Here is a 17774-nt window from a genome sequence, read left to right as displayed (position 1 = left end):
GGATACCTATAGTTATAAGAAAAAAATGCTCCAAATTACTAATTAAAGCAGTTCTGAGGTTCTACCCCATACCCATCAGACTGTCAAATCCAGTAAAAAAAAAAACCCAACCCTAAAATGAAACTAGGAAAAAATAGGCACATTGATACTGTTGGTGGAGCTGTGAATGGGTGTAACTGTTGAGGTCAGGGAACCACAATGTTGAGGTTTGGGGTTCTTGGGACCCCAGAATACCGGCATACTGAGTCCTGTTGAATGAATTTGACTCAAACCTTCTTTCAGTCAAAGTAAAACAAAGTTTATTAAAGATTCGTGTTTGTGATGCTTGTATTAACAAGTGAGGCCAGATAGAATCTCAACTAGACAGAATCTCAGGGATGGATTGAATCTGAGCACCTTCATGGAGGCGAGATGCAACTTTTGACCTGAAAACTTGGTTGAAGAAAAGGCAACAGGCTAAATGCATACATTTTATGATTTAATTAATTAATTAATCAATTCCCTATTAAAGACAACGGTAACATAATGCATTATGGAGCCAGAAATGTTCTGGCTACCCAGTGCAGAAATCTTCTGGCTTATATACATTTTGCTGCGAGAAAGGAACTCTCCTAGTTGAACAAATCATAAATTTAGTAAGACAAGACAATTAACAAAGTAATGTTGGTCAGGCCTTGTGATTCCAGGCTGCGTAAACATATGTCTCGGTGACAAGGAAGGAAATCCCACCACTAGTGAGTGGCAGGCTTCCTGCCCTAAACAGATAACTGACATAGGAAAGGGTAAACAAAGTTCAATAGAAATTATGACCTAAGATGTCTATATTTTCTTTACCATTAATATGCCATAACATAGTATATGTCTATAGATAATAAGATATAAAGGAAAGTCCCATTATTCAAGATAGTGTTTTAGGTTAAAGGTCTCCTAAGGAACGTAGAGTCAGCCTTGGCTGGCTTTGTTGACATAGGAAGAGGCACCCTCTGAGTTTGCTTCAGAGAGAACAAAGAGATTATTCCAAAATTTTATATTAAACATTATCACAACTTATATATATAAAGACTATGGGAGAGATCTGAGGGTCTAGTAGTCTGGGGTAATGGGAGAAGGGGTTTAGGGAGGATCTTGAGAAGGAGTCCAAGGAGGATCCTAATGGGACTGGGGTAACAAGTAATGTAATCAAGGGTCTGTGGGAAACAATTAAAGGCAATGGGGAGGTATCAGACAATGGAAGGCAGGAGTGAGATGCAGATGAGGCAATCCTGAAGTAATAGATAATCGAAGGCCAGACTAGGTTAAGGGTAACAGATTTGGTTATGAAAAGCCCGATTAAGTGAGAAGATTCAGGGAGAGTTCAAGGAGGTTCCCAGAGTCTGTACCCCATCACAACCATTTTGGAAAGCTATTTGGAATTATGAACACATTGCTAAGCACTGGGTTTCATTTGACTCAATTATACCTGTTAGATTTATAACCCAAACTCTAGTAACTCTAGTAACAAAAGACCAAAGAGTCTCAGAGGTTTTGCAACCACTGTTAACTCCAAAAATACCAAGGAGCTCAAACAAGTTAAAAGCAAAAAGTTTTATTATTTTGGGGGAGAGAAATTAGACACATGTATCAGGGCTTCCTCTAGTAGGAGACTCAAGGCAGTGGGGTTAAACCTTGATTTTATATATTTGTAGTTAGGCGAAGAATCAACAACGTGTAGCAATGGTGATGAGGCACAAGAGCAACTGTGAAGCAAGGTTGTCTAGTGACAAAAAGGCTATTCACAGCAGGGCTTTGTGTCTGGGCCTCTTGGTGCTTGTCCAAGCGGAGGGGTCATCAGTTCTGTGATTTAGCTGCAGCAGTGTTCTAGAGATTCAGAGCTTCCCCAAGACCCCTTCTTCCAAAGTCCTGACTTTAAATTCAGTTTCTCTACAGAAGGACATCAAGTGATAATGAGATTGCATAGACTCTCCTTATCTTGGTCATTTCTCCCCCGCCCCGAATTTTTGATTAATTTAATCTAACAGAAGCCCATTGTGTTCTACTCAGGCTTGGGTGGAGACAGATTCTTTTGTCTAGATAGCCTACATCTTGGGAGTGGGTCTGATAAAAGGTATTTCTTCTGTCCTGGGGTGAAATGATGATGGAGTGATATCCATCCCTGTTGACAGGGTGTATAAAGTGTGCACCTTAACTCCGGAATATTTGCCTTTCTTAGACACTTTCCAGTTTTCTTATGCCTTACTCCCTATCATATGCTCTCCAATCCAGTGACTCTGGTCTCCAGGTTTTTGCACAAACAATACACTCTCTCAGCTCTGGGTATTTTCTCTTGCTATCACTCATTCCTGGAATTCTCTCTTTTCCTCTTCTTCCTACAGGCCTCCCTGGCTTCCTTTAAATCCCAACTAAAATCCTACCTTCCTAAGGAAGCTTTCTTCAACTCTTCTTCACTCTTATCTGAATTAAAACAGAGTAAAGGATGTTTTATCCTGTCATATTTGATACCAAATATGTCACATGTCCCTGCTTTTTCCTTCTATAGGAAATTTCTGTGGTCAGTGACCAGCAAAACATGTGAGCCTTTTGTGTAATCTTACTGGGAAATCTAATATTATTTTTATCTGAAATTAGAACATGGGCAGAAGTTTATGTAAACTACTTAAGACTTATCTTAAGATGTTCCCATTGTTTAAAAGGATTTTAAAAGCAACAGTGTTTTTCTGTGAGTCAGTCTCATATCGAAGAATACTGTAATAATTAAGAATTCAGTTTGTTATAATACTTTGGAAATTCATATTACTTAAGAACATTTTTGTAACAACTCAGCTTTAATTCCAGTTTTAAGCATTTTAAAAGTTTCCTACTAATTTTCTTCATAAGAGTTTAGTGAACATTAGAGTAAATTTTAAACTGTTTTTAAAGAAGGGAAATACTTTTAGAAGAAATGTTTTGAAAAATCATGTGTGATTCTTAGAAGGCCTACTAAAGCTTCAAAATAATATACTGTTAAATTAAGCTGTTTTGATCTGAATATGTAGTCATTCTATGGCCTAAGTTAGAGTAAAAGTTTGCGTTTGAATTTATTATGTAAAAGATTTAATTCCTGAAGTATCTCATTCTTCCAGAATGAGTATAATTAGGGAAGAATAACAACTTGTGAAACAAAGACGTAATTCCATCAAACTATAAATTTAGTCATAACCTCTTTGCTTTGTTTAAGCTGGAATAGTATTCCAGTACAGTTTTTCTAGTAAAAAGTAATAACTTGTGAGCTATCTTGTCTTATGGTTAAAATGTAAAAGCAAATGGACTAATTTGGATAATAGGACTGAGAGATTTGGAAAGATAAATTAAGTTCTGTTTGAAACTATGAAAGGTAGATAAGATTTGGGAATAAATATGGGTTATCCAAACCCCTCTTGCTCCTAGATAGTTGTTCTGGATACTTTTGTGTCAGTTTCAGATGGTTTAAAGTGTGAGGAAGTATTTTATCTGAGGGATACCAGCCAATATTTATTTGCTATATAAGACTGGGACTGCAGTTTACTATTGTTTGACGTTCTGATTACAGGAATACTTATCTAAGTTATCATAAAGCCAATTGACATGTGCTGCAGGCTAATGGTGGATACTTGGAAAGGTTTTGAAGACGACCTTGGACACGGATCTGCTATTCAGCACAGAAGGACAATCTATCTGCATCTTTAATTTTCACTGCCATTTCTTTATAAGTTAAGGTCGAATGGATATAAGAAGGGTTTCCGGGCCAAGGATTAATTTCTCAGCGGGTTGGGTAGCTCATGTTCCTGACCACCCCTCTCTATCACTCCAGTTTCCTGATTCCAGGCCCATGAATTTCATCTTCTGGAAGACAAATAGCAGACACTGTCTAGTGCACCCAGCATTATTTTGTCTATCTTGTCCACCTGTCATAGGCAGAATATTGATCAGTCCCTTCATATGTCCTCTTTCAGTATCATTCCCAAAATGGGTCTTTGAACTCCTTGGTCCCTACTCCGAATTAGGTCGGAGAAGCAGGTCTGGTTAGAATTGCTTTGGTAAAAAGCTGCTGCCCTTTGATCCAGCTATAGTATAGTTAGAGCTTAGAGATCAGTGTGGGTTCTGGACGCTAAAGAAATGCTTTGCCCCTTGCGTAGTCTTGAGCAGGCTGAAAGTACTGAATTTGGAATGACAGAAGGTGGATCCCGGATCTGCTCCGTGTACCTAAAGACATCAAAGAAAGAGGAAGTCGTATATGAACGTGAATATTTAGAGCGATTTCTGGTGGTGGTGCCAAAGAAGTGGAAACTGAGGGGCTCCTCATCACTTGGGGAATGGCTGAATGTGTGGTGTGTGAACTACTAGAATACAATTGTGCTTTAAGAGATGAGGAAAGGGGTCGTTTCAGAGAATCCTGAGAAGACTTGTATGCAGTTAAGTAAGCAGCACTAGGGATACAATGTATTCTATAACAACCACGTGGTGAGAACTGCCAGTTCGTTAGACTGTTCCTCAGCGCTGTCTAGCCCAGCCTAGCATTTCTTCCGTAAGGAGCCTCCTTAGCCTCGAGCCTAAGCGCCTCGCCCGGGGTCTCGGAATGGGGGTGGGAGAGGGTAAGCGACAATTTCAGAATTTGACCACCTGATGCTAAATACCGTCTTCCTTTGTTTGTGTCCCGCTTTCTGGGAGGGAGGGAAGGGAGACTGGGGTCCGGGGTGGCTGCGAGCAGAACTGGGCCTTCCTAGTGGAAAAAGAACGTAGAACTAGTTCCCTGGTCAGCCCTCTCTCCCCAGCCGGTGGGAGGAGTGGGCAGGAGCCTCCCTGTTTCACCCTCTATTTCTATCCTGGATGGGAGGAGGATGCAGCCTATCTGGCCCTGGGGAATGGGGGCGGGGCGGAGGCGGGCACCCTTAGGGGGTATTTTCCCCAGCCCCTCCTAGGACTCGGGCACTAGAGGACCAGGCTGGCCATGGCGCTATCGGGGGATTCCGTGCGGAGGCTGTTGGCCATCTACACCGGCGGCACCATCGGCATGCGGAGCCGGGAGGGCGGTGAGTGCGGGAGGGTGGTCCGGAACGGGAGTGAGTGTGCGTGTTGTGCCACTGCCGAGTTCCTTCTGCCCACTCTCCCATCCCCCATCCTCCGGATCGGCGAGTCCTTAAAGTCTTCCCGGAGCGGGGATGCAGGTGCAGGCCGTGCCGTGCTCTTCTCCCTCCGGTTCCCACGGGACAGTCACTCCCGCTGGAGGCTCACCTCCTTTGGCACCGGCCGGGATGTGAGTGCCGGTGGCCTCCCTGCTCAGGACAGTGCCCTCTGGGCTGGGCGCTCTGGGGGACTGCCTGCTGTAACCCAGGGAGTAGAGCCTTCATTGAGTAAGTTTCTTCCAGGCTCCGCTTCAGTTTCCTCATCTAGAAAAGTGAGGCCTCTGACTTTAACCCTTTCTGGCTTTAACCTTTTCTGACATTAACCTTCTGTGACCTGGTTTGTGAGGTTTGCTTGGGCAAGTAATCGCAGACTTTCCCAGCTTTTTCCCCTTTCCTTGTATTCACACTCCCCCTCCCCCACTTCCCTAACTGGATGATTTCAGTTCATCCTTCAGTGCCAGCTGCCATCTCACCACAGGATCGTGTATGTGGAGCCTAGAGGGCATTGTAGAAACTATAGATGTAGGACCCGAAGGCCCAAGAGAAGTGAAGTGACTTGCCTGAGGAGGACATGCACAGGTACAAGGAACAGATCCAGGATCCACCTTCTGTGACTCCAGATTCAACACTCTCAGCCTGCTCAAGGCTAGGAAGCATTCCTCTAGGACCCAGAGCCCACACTGATCTCTAACCTCTGACAACACTAAATGTCTGTGGTCTTCACTTGTCATTGACAGTTGAGGCAAGGCTAAAATCAGGAAGTCAGTAAACATTGATGGATGCCTATGATGTGCCAGGCACCGTGCTAAGCCCTGGCAAAATGAAGAAAAGGAAAAGACAATCCCAGCCCTGAGAAGCTCACTATCTAATGGGAGAGACAATATGCAGACAAATACATACAAGTGAACTTTATACAGGATAAATAGGAAATAATTAACAGGAGAAGGCACTAGAATTAAGAGAGATTGGGAAAGGCTTCCTATCGAAGGTGGGATTCATCTGGGACCTGAAGAAACCAGGAGGTAGAAAGGAGGGAGAGCAGGAAGAGCGTTCCTAGTATGGGGGACAGTAAAATGCCTGGAGCCAAGAGATGGAATGTCTTGTTTGTAGAACAGCAAGGGTGCTGGTGTCAGATCAAAGTATGTGGGGAGGTGCAAAATGTAAGGAGACTGGGTGGTGGGGTAGGTCTGAAAGGACTTTGAATGCCAAACAGGACAGGATATTCTATTTTATCCTGGAGGTGTTAGGGAACCACTTTACACAGTGGAAGATCACTTTGGCACATGAATAAAGAATGAGTTAGAGAGAAACTCTTTTGAGTCTTCTTTAAGTGCTATAACTATATTTATATAACTTAACATATGTATATAGGTATATGTGTGTGTATATATATGTGTATGTATGTGTGTGTATACACACACACATGCCATGACTATGTAGAAAACATTAGACAGTGATACAGAATCAAGAACCAAGCAGTCTCATGGAGCATGAGTAATTTGGGGCTGTCATAACCACAAAGGCAATGGAAACATTAGGTAAGCAGTTTTCTTTCTTACGTAAACTTGAACCAAATAAACTCTTTATCTGTTGTGGATGAACTTCATGGGTGAGTTTCTCACCCTTTTTCTAGGGAAGTGCTTACTTGTCAGCTAAATCACTCCCCCAAAACAGTTGAAATACCCTCACAAAGGTAGGGTTTAACCAGTTTATAGGACTACATTTTCATCTGTCGGAAAGATTTTTCCCAGCCTGGGATTCTAATCTCAACTCTGTCAATAACTTACTGTGTGACCTTGGTTAAGTCCTTTCCATTCTTTGATCCTTGATTTCTTACTCTGTTACTGGAAAGTGTTTGACTCAGCATATTTAGGGACCCTTCCAGAAGGGCCAAAACAACATAATGCATACATAGAAAACCACTCTTGCCAGGAAGGTTCAAATTCTGCCTGATATACACTGTCTGTGTGTCTATGGGCAAGCAACTTAACCTCTCAATGGCACAGATAACTGTCTAAGAGAATGGTATAGAAATGATTGGTCGGTAATAATATTATCTAGATGGCACAGTGAGTAGAGCGACAGTCCTGGAGTCAGGAAGACCTGAGTTCAAATTTGGCCTCAGATACTAGCTGTTTGACCTTGATCGAGTTATTTCTGCTTTGTTTTCCTCAACTGTAAAGCAGGGATGATTAACAGGGGCTACCTCCCAGGGTTGTTGTGAAGATCAAATGACAACATATTTGTAAGTCACTTAGCAAAGTGGTAGGCACTTGTTTCTTTCCTTTCCTATTCTCTATTATCCTCATAGCTACTTTTTGAGGCAGAGTTTAGTTAGTAATTCTTAAGACTCCAGGCTCAAATCCAGTATTGTGTCTATTAAACCATACCTCCACTAGAATCAATTAATAAACCTTTATTACATTCCAGGATCTATGGTCCATGCTGGGGACTTAAAGTCAAATGAAACAGTGCCTGACCTTTGGGAAGCTTACATTCTATTGGAGATAGCAACATGTACACATATAAGTCTATAGAAAATAAGCACTAGGTAATTTCTGGGGGAAGGCAAATAGGAAAGGCAAGTAGGAGGTGATGCTTGGACTGCCCTTGGAAGGAAACTGAGGATTCTAAGGTTCTTGTTGGTTATGTTTGTACTTTGTTCTTGAAGAGGACCATGCCATCAAGATGATGACATGACTTGCAGTTGACTTTGATTTGAGGGAGAGAGGGCTGTGCAAGTTCACCAATCTCACTTTCTCCTCCTGAGCCATCTGGGTCTGGTGGCCTGATATTCATCAGTACAACTGGAGATGGACCAGAATGCCATTTTAGGCTAAGGTCTTATCAGATTCTCACTTTGAGTGAGATACACCCATTCAATGAATAAGCCTCTTTAAGTAGTTATTCAAGGGATGGCCCCTTTAAAAAAAAATCAAACTGGGAGTGGAAGACCCTCTGGGATCCTGAGTAAAAGAGAAACAGTTACTATTTAGTATTTTACATTCTAAGGAGTGTGAGAAGGAAGACCCCAGGTTGTCTGGCTCACTGGTTCATTGGAATATGAATATAAACTGGGCAGGGAGTGTTTGTCCTGCCCAGGCTCACCTGCTGTTCACATTAACTTTCTAGTGAGGGCTTCTGAATGATGGTGGAGACTTTGGGGAAGGGATCACTGTTAGTTGATTCCTCTAGGTCTTCCCCTTGCTTCTTAGCTCTGAGGCCTAATTTATGGCAGGCAAAGCAGAGTTCAACAGTGTCCTGGACCTCTGGACCTCCTCTCCCTCTTCCCTTGCTCTTCCCCAGCTGGGGAAAGGTGTATTCTTTGGCTTTGGTGAGACTGTTGGTCTTGTGTATATTGAGAGAAGTCTTCATGTTTGGACAGCTCCAGTGTAATAAAAGAAGGATTCAGTTTGGAGACTGGAGACTTATTTCCTAGCTGTGCTGTCCTGGATGAGTAAATCACCTTTCTGATTCTTTAGGGCAGGGAGACATGGACCCCTCTGGTAATCTGGTGAAGGCCCCCTTCTCAGAAGAATGTTTTCAAATACATAAAATAAGAGATATAAGATCTGAAGAAATCAATTCTACTGAAATACAGAAATGAAAAATATTTTTAAAAAAAGTTTATGGACTCCAGTTCAAGTATCCCCAGTCTAGGAATGATAAATATTACTACTATCCCACAGGGATTTTTTTGAAAGGAAAAGTGCTTTTTTTAAACTTTGAGAAACTTGAAGTGAGAATTATTATCACCTTTGACTGTTATCATTAGTGCCTCTGGCACTGAGTTGCTGTGTGACCTTGGGCAAGTCACTTTGGGCTTCAGCATCTTTTGTCCAATATAGAAGGTAGACTAGCTGACCTCTGAGGTCCTTTGAGTCCTAGGAGTCTCACCTAGCTTGACGCATTAATAATTAACTAGGTTATTATGTTCTGTGAAGGCATCGATTAGATCACAGCAAACTTGTTTGGGATGTCACTGTTGAAATAACTCTTGCTTTCACTGGGCAAACAGAGTCATTCCTAGGGTGGGAGGGTCAGCCCCAGTACTCTTCTTCCAAAGTTCAGAGAACTGGGCTGGAAGTGGGAAGGTGGAGAAGCCACTCTGAAAAGAATGTTTCCTGTATGCAACAGAAGAAACATAACTAACCTTTCTATATAACACTTTATGGTCTATAAGATGCCTTATCTCGTTTGATTCTTTTTAAAAAAAATGGTTTTATGGATCCTTATTTATGTTAATCATTTCTTACCCCCTCCAGAATGAACCCTCTCTTATGATACAATAAACAATTAAATGAAAATATCCTGTACCATGTCTGTCAATGACAGTCCATCCTAGGGGTCTTCTACCTCTCTGCTATGAGGGACAGGAATTATGTTTCAGTGTTTCTTCTCCTGGATCTTTATTCATTTTCTAATGATGTTCAACCTCTTTTTAGTGACTTTATTTCATTTGTCTTGCTACAGTCATTGTGTACATTATTCACCTGTTCCTCTTCTGCTTATTTCAATTTTATTGTCAGTTCATACAAATTATAATTAGTATGCTACTCTGTGTTTTAGGCACATGTTAGCCACAAAAAATTTTTAAAACTTAATTTCTCCAAGCATTTCTCGGTGAGAGGCATAAAAAGTGAGACAAAGATAAGAGTGTTTGCTTATTACCTTTAGTCCATCACCATTTCCCTAGTTTAGGATGATCTCCCTGATCAACTTCTCACAGAGTTCACTCATGCCATCAGACATTTACTTAACACAAGACAATTTGAAGCAACATTTATAGGAATCTTGAACAAGGAAGGCCACAATATAATAAAATCCAGTTTTGGTTTAACATTATATTCCATCACTCAGTCTCCTAAAACTATTCAATTGCTTCTTTGACCACTACTGTCCAGGGCTCCACTGTAATAATCGAAGAGACCTCCTCCTCATCCCTTCAGGAAGTGTGGAAAGAGGGCACTGCCCTTGGGAGACCCATAATTCTTAGCTCTAGATGGGGAAGGCCAGATTTTTTTTTTTTAATTAATTTTTTTATTTTTTTAATGTTTAACAATCACTGCCATACAATTGCGATTTTATCCCTCCCCACCCACCCCCCACTACCTCCCTCCCTCCCCACAACTGCATACAATTCTGTATAGATTCTACATATACTTTCCTATTGAGTATATTTTCACTATAGTCATGCTATGTAGTCAGACTAAGATAAATGAAAGAATCCGTATAACAAATCAGAACATGATACACAAACAGATACACATACACAAACATGATCTGCTACATTATGTGAGTGACTTCCATATTTCTCTCTCTGAGTGTGGAAGGCATTTTGCCTTGAGGTCCACCATTGGGATTTTTTTTTTTTTCAGAAGTTCTTGTGTTATTACAAAAATCTAAGTCTACCAGAAAAAACTCTCACACACTGTGGTTGTTGCTGTGCATAAAGTTCTCCTGGTTCTGCTCCTTTCACTCAGCATCAGGTCATATAAGTCGGAAGGCCAGATTTTAACTAATTTAGAGATGTTTCTTGTCCTCTCTTTGGTTACCTCTCTTAATCCTGCAGCTTTCATTCTTGACCTTTTACACACTTTCTGAAAGAAAGGACTTAAGAAAGGATTTTAGTAAAGGATATTGTTTCCTGAGAAGTTTGATTTGAGGAGTGGTGGAGTTTCCTTCTTTTAAGTAAGTTTAGAAAGAACTTTAGACTGGAGAAATATTGACTTAATATTTTATCAGTAATGTTCAAAGCAAAGTAAGGGTGTTCCAAATGTCTTACAAGCTTTAATGTCTTAAAACTGCATTAAGAATTTTGCAACACCCTGTATTTCCCCCGCCCCACCTTTCATCCACACTGTGCCATTTCTCTTCTAATTCTGTCTTCATTGATTTCATTCATGCAAATGAGTTTTAATTTTATGTTTTATATTTTATTCTCATATCTTAGTGAGGCATATAGTGCAAATTATATTAATTCTATTTTATTTATGGAGAAACTGAGGCTTAGACACAGAAACTTGCCCAGGGTCATACAACTAGTAAGTTTAGAGTCAGGTATCCTGACCCAAGTCCAGCAGTTTGCACACAGCACTAGGCAGCTCAGGAGTAATGTATACAAACTGTGCTAGATTTGAAGTCAGAAGAGAACCAGGTTGAAATCCCACCTCTTGATATTAGCTGTGTGACCCAACCATGGGGCAAACTTTTCTGCATAGATACCCTACAAGATTGGCAGTTGTTCAGTATTTTGTGCTCTGTCCACCTAAAAAGTTCTATCTATCTGTCTATCTATCTATCTATCTATCTATCTATCTATCTATCTATCTATCTATCTATCTATCTATCTCTGTCTGTCTATCATCTATCCATCCATCCATCCATCCATCCATCCATCCATCCATCCATCCATCCATCCATCTATCTATATCTCTCTATCTATCTTAGTTACTATTGCTGCTACTACAATATGCTGCCAGTGGTGACTGGTCTCCACTGATACCCTTTCCTTTTCTGAGACAAGTGAAGTGGTTACCAGTTGATTCAAAATTAGACACAATTTAAGAAAATGCTAAAGGCTAAGTTTATATGAAAAAGATCTATGGGTTTTAGTGGAATGCAAGTTCAATGTGATTCAACAGTGTAACATGGTTAACATGGTAAACTAATACAGTCTTAGACATTGTTAAGAGAAACACTGTGTTCAGAACTAGGGAGATGACTTTTGCTCTACTCAGATCCCATGGAGGTATTTCTAGGACCCTAGTTTAGGGAACTCACTGATAAGCTAGAGAGAACCCAAATCAGGTTGATGAGAATGGGGATTGGACTGAAGGGCAATGAATAGAGTGATTGGTTAGGAGTAATAAGATGTGTCATCTGTATTGGAGAAGATTTGGTATGGGAGGGCATATGATCACTGTCTTATGTGGAAGAGGAACAAGTTTATTCTGCTTGGCCCCAGAAGGCAGAAGTCAGGGAAAGAAGTTAGATAAGACCATTTTCAACCCTGTGTTAACAAGTTACTAACAATTTTGATGGTCTACAAGTAGAAGGGACTGTCCAGAAGGAGTGGATTCCCTCTCACTGGAAGATTCATGAGCAGAGCTATTGGGTATATTGTAGCACTGTTGTCTGCTTCAGGTGGTCTTGTGATTCCTTTCCAACTCTCAGATTTTGTGATTTTGATTCAGCTGGGGTTGGCATCATTCAGAGTGGTGGTTAAGTGGCTCCCTGTGTGATCTGAGATGATAATCTCCAAGAAGGCCACCCTCAGCTGCTCACCACCCTGCCTAAAATGGTTCCCAGAGTTACCTTCCCTAGGATCACAAGGATATTGTCTCCAAGGTTGGGGTGGGGGTGGGCCTTGATTGGTCTCAAGCTCCTATGCTTGGCAGGTCCCACCAAGGCAGAAAGCCTCAGATAGCTACTAGCTGGGCAAATCAGCCTTAGTTTCCTCAACTGTAAAATGAGGTTAATCATAACACCTGTTTCACAGGGTTGTTATAGGAGATTGTCATCTCAGGGCTGGCCTGGCTAAATGCAGAGAGACCTAAAACCAGAGGGATGGCTACAAGAGAATGGATTTAAAAAAAAAATCAGACAGTAGTGTGGGAAAACTATTTTATACACACACACACACACACACACACACATACACACACACTCCTCTAATTACATATTAAAACAATTTTTTAGCATTTGTTTTTTTTAAAGTTTTGAATTCCAAACTCTACCCCTTCCTCCCCCTCTCCCTGAGACAGTAAGCCATCATATATACATTACACATATGCAATGATATAGGACATTTCCATATTAGGAAAACTTAAAATGGATAAGGATTGTCCATATTGGTGAATGGAGGGCCTTCAGGGATGAAAGCTGGGAATTATCTCCATGATTTTATTTGGTTCCCACCACAACCATGTGGGAGATGACTATTATTAGGATCATATCTCTAAAGTTGGAAAGGACCTTAGAGGCCATTCATTCCATGCCCTTCATTTTACAGATGAAAACACTGAGGCTAAGAGTTAGAAGACTTACCCAATGTCATACCCATAGGAAGTGGTAGATCTGGGATTTTGAACTCAGACCTTGAGACCCCCAAATTTGGTGCTTTTCCCACTGTGCCATGTTAGAAAGCAGAACCACACAGAAAGTGTATTATCATATGGTTGCCAAGTGTTACACTGTAGCTCTGGAAACCTCAGTTCTGTATCTAGAGTTCTGTGTTCCTGCCTATGACCCACCCTGTGACTAATTTCTCATAGGAAATTACCTGTATCTCTTTGCCTCAAACTCTATTCTGAGTTTGCTGCTTTCTAGGAAACAGCCAGTTAATAGTTAAATGTTCTTTTCTATACCTATCTGCCCCCAGACACTGTGGAGTCCTGGGGGTATGTGGGAGGTGTGTACCCTTCTCCCAGTCAGATTTGGACTATGACCTGGGAGGATGGGGTACAAGAATCACTGTACTTAGAAACCTAGAGTAATGTTTTCCTTTCAGGTTGATCCTTTGTGGAATGGGGGAGTCACAGGATAGGATTTTGAGGTGGAAGGATTTTAAGAGCACAGTCAATATAGCCAATGAAAACTGAGTAAGTAAGTTACTTGCATAAGTAGAGAGGTATTGCTCTGGTCCCCTCTCCTGGTAGAGCCAGGCTGACACATCTACTTGTCAGGGTCCGAGAGTACCTTGAGAAGTTGAGGTGTCTCCTTTTGGATACCCAAGAGGAGTTTTAATTTTGTTTTTGTCCTGTTTCTCATACCCCACTGAACTATGTAATGCAAATTTTATTAATTCCATTTTATAGTTGCAGAAGTTGAGGCTCAAGTGTATAGTGACTTGACCTAGGTCCCACAGCTACTAAGTTTCAGAAGTCCATCCAGACATTGGCTTGAGCCCCCATGAGCTGTGCCCTCCTCCCATCAGGGGCCAGTTACTACCACCCCAGTTGTTTGACCACCTTGCATAGATTTCCTTTTACAAAAGAATATTTTCTTTAAAGGTTTAGCAAAAACAGATTACCAGCATTTGCCCTCCAACACTCTGAGGGCATGTTTCTCCCGGCCACCTTCATCTTCAGTGAGGGTAGGCTCAATTTGTCTTCATCAAACTGAGTTCATGTCCTGATGTCACATGATTGCTAGATGAGCCTACATCTCAGCTACTTCTGGTCTGGGGTCACCAAGGTCACTCCTTGCTTCTTGGGCCATCACTAGTACTTTGGTTCTGAAACCTATACTTGAGAATTGTTGGAATGCCTTAGTACTCTCTGCACCTTCTAGACTATGGAGATGCCCCTTTTTCACCCAGAACAGAAAAGCACATTCTCCTCTTTCAGGATTGTCTCTCACCAGTTGCCATGACTGAAGGAATCACTGAATGAGGTCAAAAACAAATGCTGCAGAGGAAATAGCTTAAGCTGACAGGCCTTTTGGAATGCGTTCTTAGCTAATCAAAGAGCTGTCCCTTCGACACACAGTTAGCACACTGGACTCAGCTACAGCTACACAACCTCCTGATTCTCTAGGAATTGAGCTCCCCTCTCCTAGTGGGCAGAAATTGCCCCAGGTGATCTTTGTATGGATCAGAGCCTCCTTACATATTAAAAGTTGGTAGCAAACCTGGGACCTCTAGCTTCAAATCTTGGCCTGTTGCCAGTAAACCTCATCAAGAAAAACATCATGGTTGAGGTGGGACTAATTGGTAAAGTATTACACTTAAAGAATAAAAAGTTAGGAAATCCGAGTTCAGATTTGGCCTCACACACTTACAAGCTGTGTGACTTTAGACAAATTACTTAACCTTTTGGCTCTCAGTTTCCTCATCTATAATATGAAGGAGTTGGACTCATTGATCTCTAAGGTCCCTTCCAACTCTAGAGCTATAAATTTGTAATCCTTTATACTCTCCAGCCCTTAAAATCTCTGCTCAGGTCTTATTTTCTTAGATTGGCCAACAATAGGTCCCAGGCCAAGTCCCACTTGGTCATTGTTTGGACCCTGATTGGTTGAGAGTGAATGTAAATAGCAATTGTTTCTGTTTTAACCAGAAATCCTGAGAGTCTTTCCCTCCCTGACTGATTGGTTGTTTTTTGTTTTTTGACTAGGTAAAGTGGCCATTCTCTGCCTCACTTCTTACCTAGCCTAAATCACTGAAGGGAAGTTGCCTCAGACATACTGAGACCTGGGGTAGATCTTAGCTTAAAAAGGTCAGGGTCTCCCATTGCATCCAAAGTCATCTCCACTTGCCCTGATCTATATTTGGCCATTGGGCCCAGATGACTTTGGAGGAGAAAGTGAGGCTGTTGTCTTTGCACAGTCCTCCCTCACTTAAATCCAATTCACTTGCATGTCATGGCATCACCTCCCTGATGTCCTGGGCCTCTTTGAGAACAAAGGACAAATGACAACTGAAGCTTTTACAAAGAGGGTGTAACCCTAGTTGATAAGACTACATCTTTTAGATATGTTCCTGAAAGGTTGTGTGTAAACTGAATTTTCATAAAACCTAATTTTATGTTAAACAATTTTTTAACATTTTAACATAAATTTAACATAAATAAATAAATGAAATAAATAGAAATAAACATAACAAATATTCACGTTAAATAAATGGGAGAACTCATCTGTTCATGAAAATTTCAGAGTTGGAAGAGACTTCAGAAGCCATGTAGTCCAACTTCTCATCTGAACATAGTCTTCCAAGATGGTCTTTTTTTACTTGTTTTTAATACCTATAACTTCTTTCTGAGGCAATCCATTTCATTGTTGGAAGACTTGCAAGAGTTGAAAAGTTTTTCCTTATAGTCAAACAAAATCCATCTCCTGGCAACTGCTATTCATTGTTCCTGGTTTTTCGTGCTGAGACTGAACAAGTTGAATACTCCATATTGTTGTTTTTCTTTTGTTTTTCTAGAACAGCAGTGACATCATAGGTTGTTATCTTAACTTGTGTGTGAATTGGATTTAAGTGAGACAGATTTGCACAGAGTTGTCAGCCTTGCTTTCTTTTCCTAAGTCATCTAAGTCCCATGGCAAGATAGAAGTCAGGATGACTGATGATGTTCTGTGATGCAGTGATGACCTTGGTCTCCTCAATGTCTGACCAACCTCTGCACTCTCCACAGAACCCACTTCAACTGTCTTCATGGCTGCTGGAACAAATTGTTCTCATCTGCCCATTCCATGGGGGAAAGTCTTCATATGCTTGAGGTAGACACCCGCTAACTCACTGATGGGTTTGTGGCTCACTAGTTACCCTCAATATGGTTTAACCCATCTACCAAGATGGTTTACTGGGATATGTCTGCTGTATATGCTACAGCTTCTTGGAGCCACAGGTGAGAATTAGGTGACAGGTGGACACCAAAGGTGGATGAGCAGCCCTGAAAAGGATTTGGCAAGCCCTCACCCCAGAGGTGCTAGTCCTCCCTAAGCATCCCACACACCCCTTTCTTCCATATAACCACTCTTTATGTACTTGAAAATAGCTGTCCTTTTGTACATAGTCCCAAGAACACCACCAATTCCTTCAGTGCAACTCAACACACATCTGTTAAACCTCTACAGCATGTAGGGCACTGAACTAGGCACAGAAAAATAGTGATACTCTCCCTATTTTCAAGGAACTTACAAGATAGCTTGGTGGGTGTGACAAATAAGGAAGAAATGGGCAAAAGCTAGATCTAGACAAAAATGCTTTAGGGAAACTTGAAGATTTTTAACCTAGTGAGACAGTTGAACTTTAGAAGGTTTTGTGAAGAAGGTGGGCCATGATTCAACAGGAGAGTCTACCCCACACTTACTACGTGTGTGACCCTGGATACGTGCTTGATCTCCCTTGGACTGTAGTTTCCTCATCTCTAAAAATGAGGAGATTGGATTAGACAGATGGTCTCTGAGGCTCTTGCTAGCTCTAGATTGACCTTTCATTGAAATGAGGTGAACATGTATGCCATGTTTATGGAATATTCTGCTTGTTCCCTTCCCATCTCTGGAAGCAAGGCTGTAGGGAACCTTTTTGCAAAATGATGAATACCCTTAGAGTGTGAGTTCAGGGAACCCCCAATTTATGAACATTTGTTTGGAATAATCCATAACTATAAATGACCATATCACCCTCCATTCCCATGACTACTTCCTGCTCACTTACCTCATGGTCTTGGAACCTGGATTGTAAACAAAGACTAGGCTTTTGGAGAATAGACAGGTTCACAAATAGAGGAAGGAAAGAAATTGGAAAAAGGATCAGCATAGGAGAGCTGGGGAGAGAAGGGCATGCCAATGTACCAAATGATACGTACACATTCTCTTGTTTGAGACTGTCTCCTCACGTTAACTTGATGTGTTTCACTTCTCCATGTCACATTGCCTGAATTCCCATTAGAAATGCATTTCATTAAAGGGACTGCTTGTTCTGGAAAGATTAGTGGTGGGGAGAATTGCTTAAAGGATAAGGTAGTATAATGGAGAGATTGTTGGAACTGGGGTAAGAAAACCTGAATTGAAGTCCTGGCCTTTCTATCCCTAGCAGTTAGCACAGTGCCTGGCATATCTATCTATCTATCTATCTATCTATCTATCTATCTATCTATCTATCTATCTATCTATCTGTCTCTGTCTGTC

At 41.3% G+C, this 17774-nt stretch overlaps 1 protein-coding gene across 2 annotated transcripts in view; it reads left to right on the top strand.

The window, feature by feature from the left end:
* The first annotated feature begins 4700 nt into the window (after window positions 1–4700).
* The window catches only part of ASPG (asparaginase), a 121085-nt gene continuing 108011 nt past the window's right edge, over window positions 4701–17774 (top strand). The window contains exon 1 of one of the 2 annotated variants that reach the window (XM_072630071.1): window positions 4701–5045. In XM_072630071.1, the coding sequence (XP_072486172.1) occupies window positions 4964–5045 (82 nt within the window). In that variant the 5' untranslated portion in view covers window positions 4701–4963. The remainder of the gene's footprint in view (window positions 5046–17774) is intronic. The other variant, XM_072630070.1, reaches the window with a different exon arrangement.

Source organism: Notamacropus eugenii, chromosome 1, assembly GCF_028372415.1.
Source record: "Notamacropus eugenii isolate mMacEug1 chromosome 1, mMacEug1.pri_v2, whole genome shotgun sequence".
In the NCBI taxonomy this organism is placed as follows: Eukaryota; Metazoa; Chordata; class Mammalia; order Diprotodontia; family Macropodidae; genus Notamacropus; species Notamacropus eugenii.
Note: the sequence above shows the minus strand (reverse complement) of the source record. Positions and strands in the feature narration are given on the sequence as shown.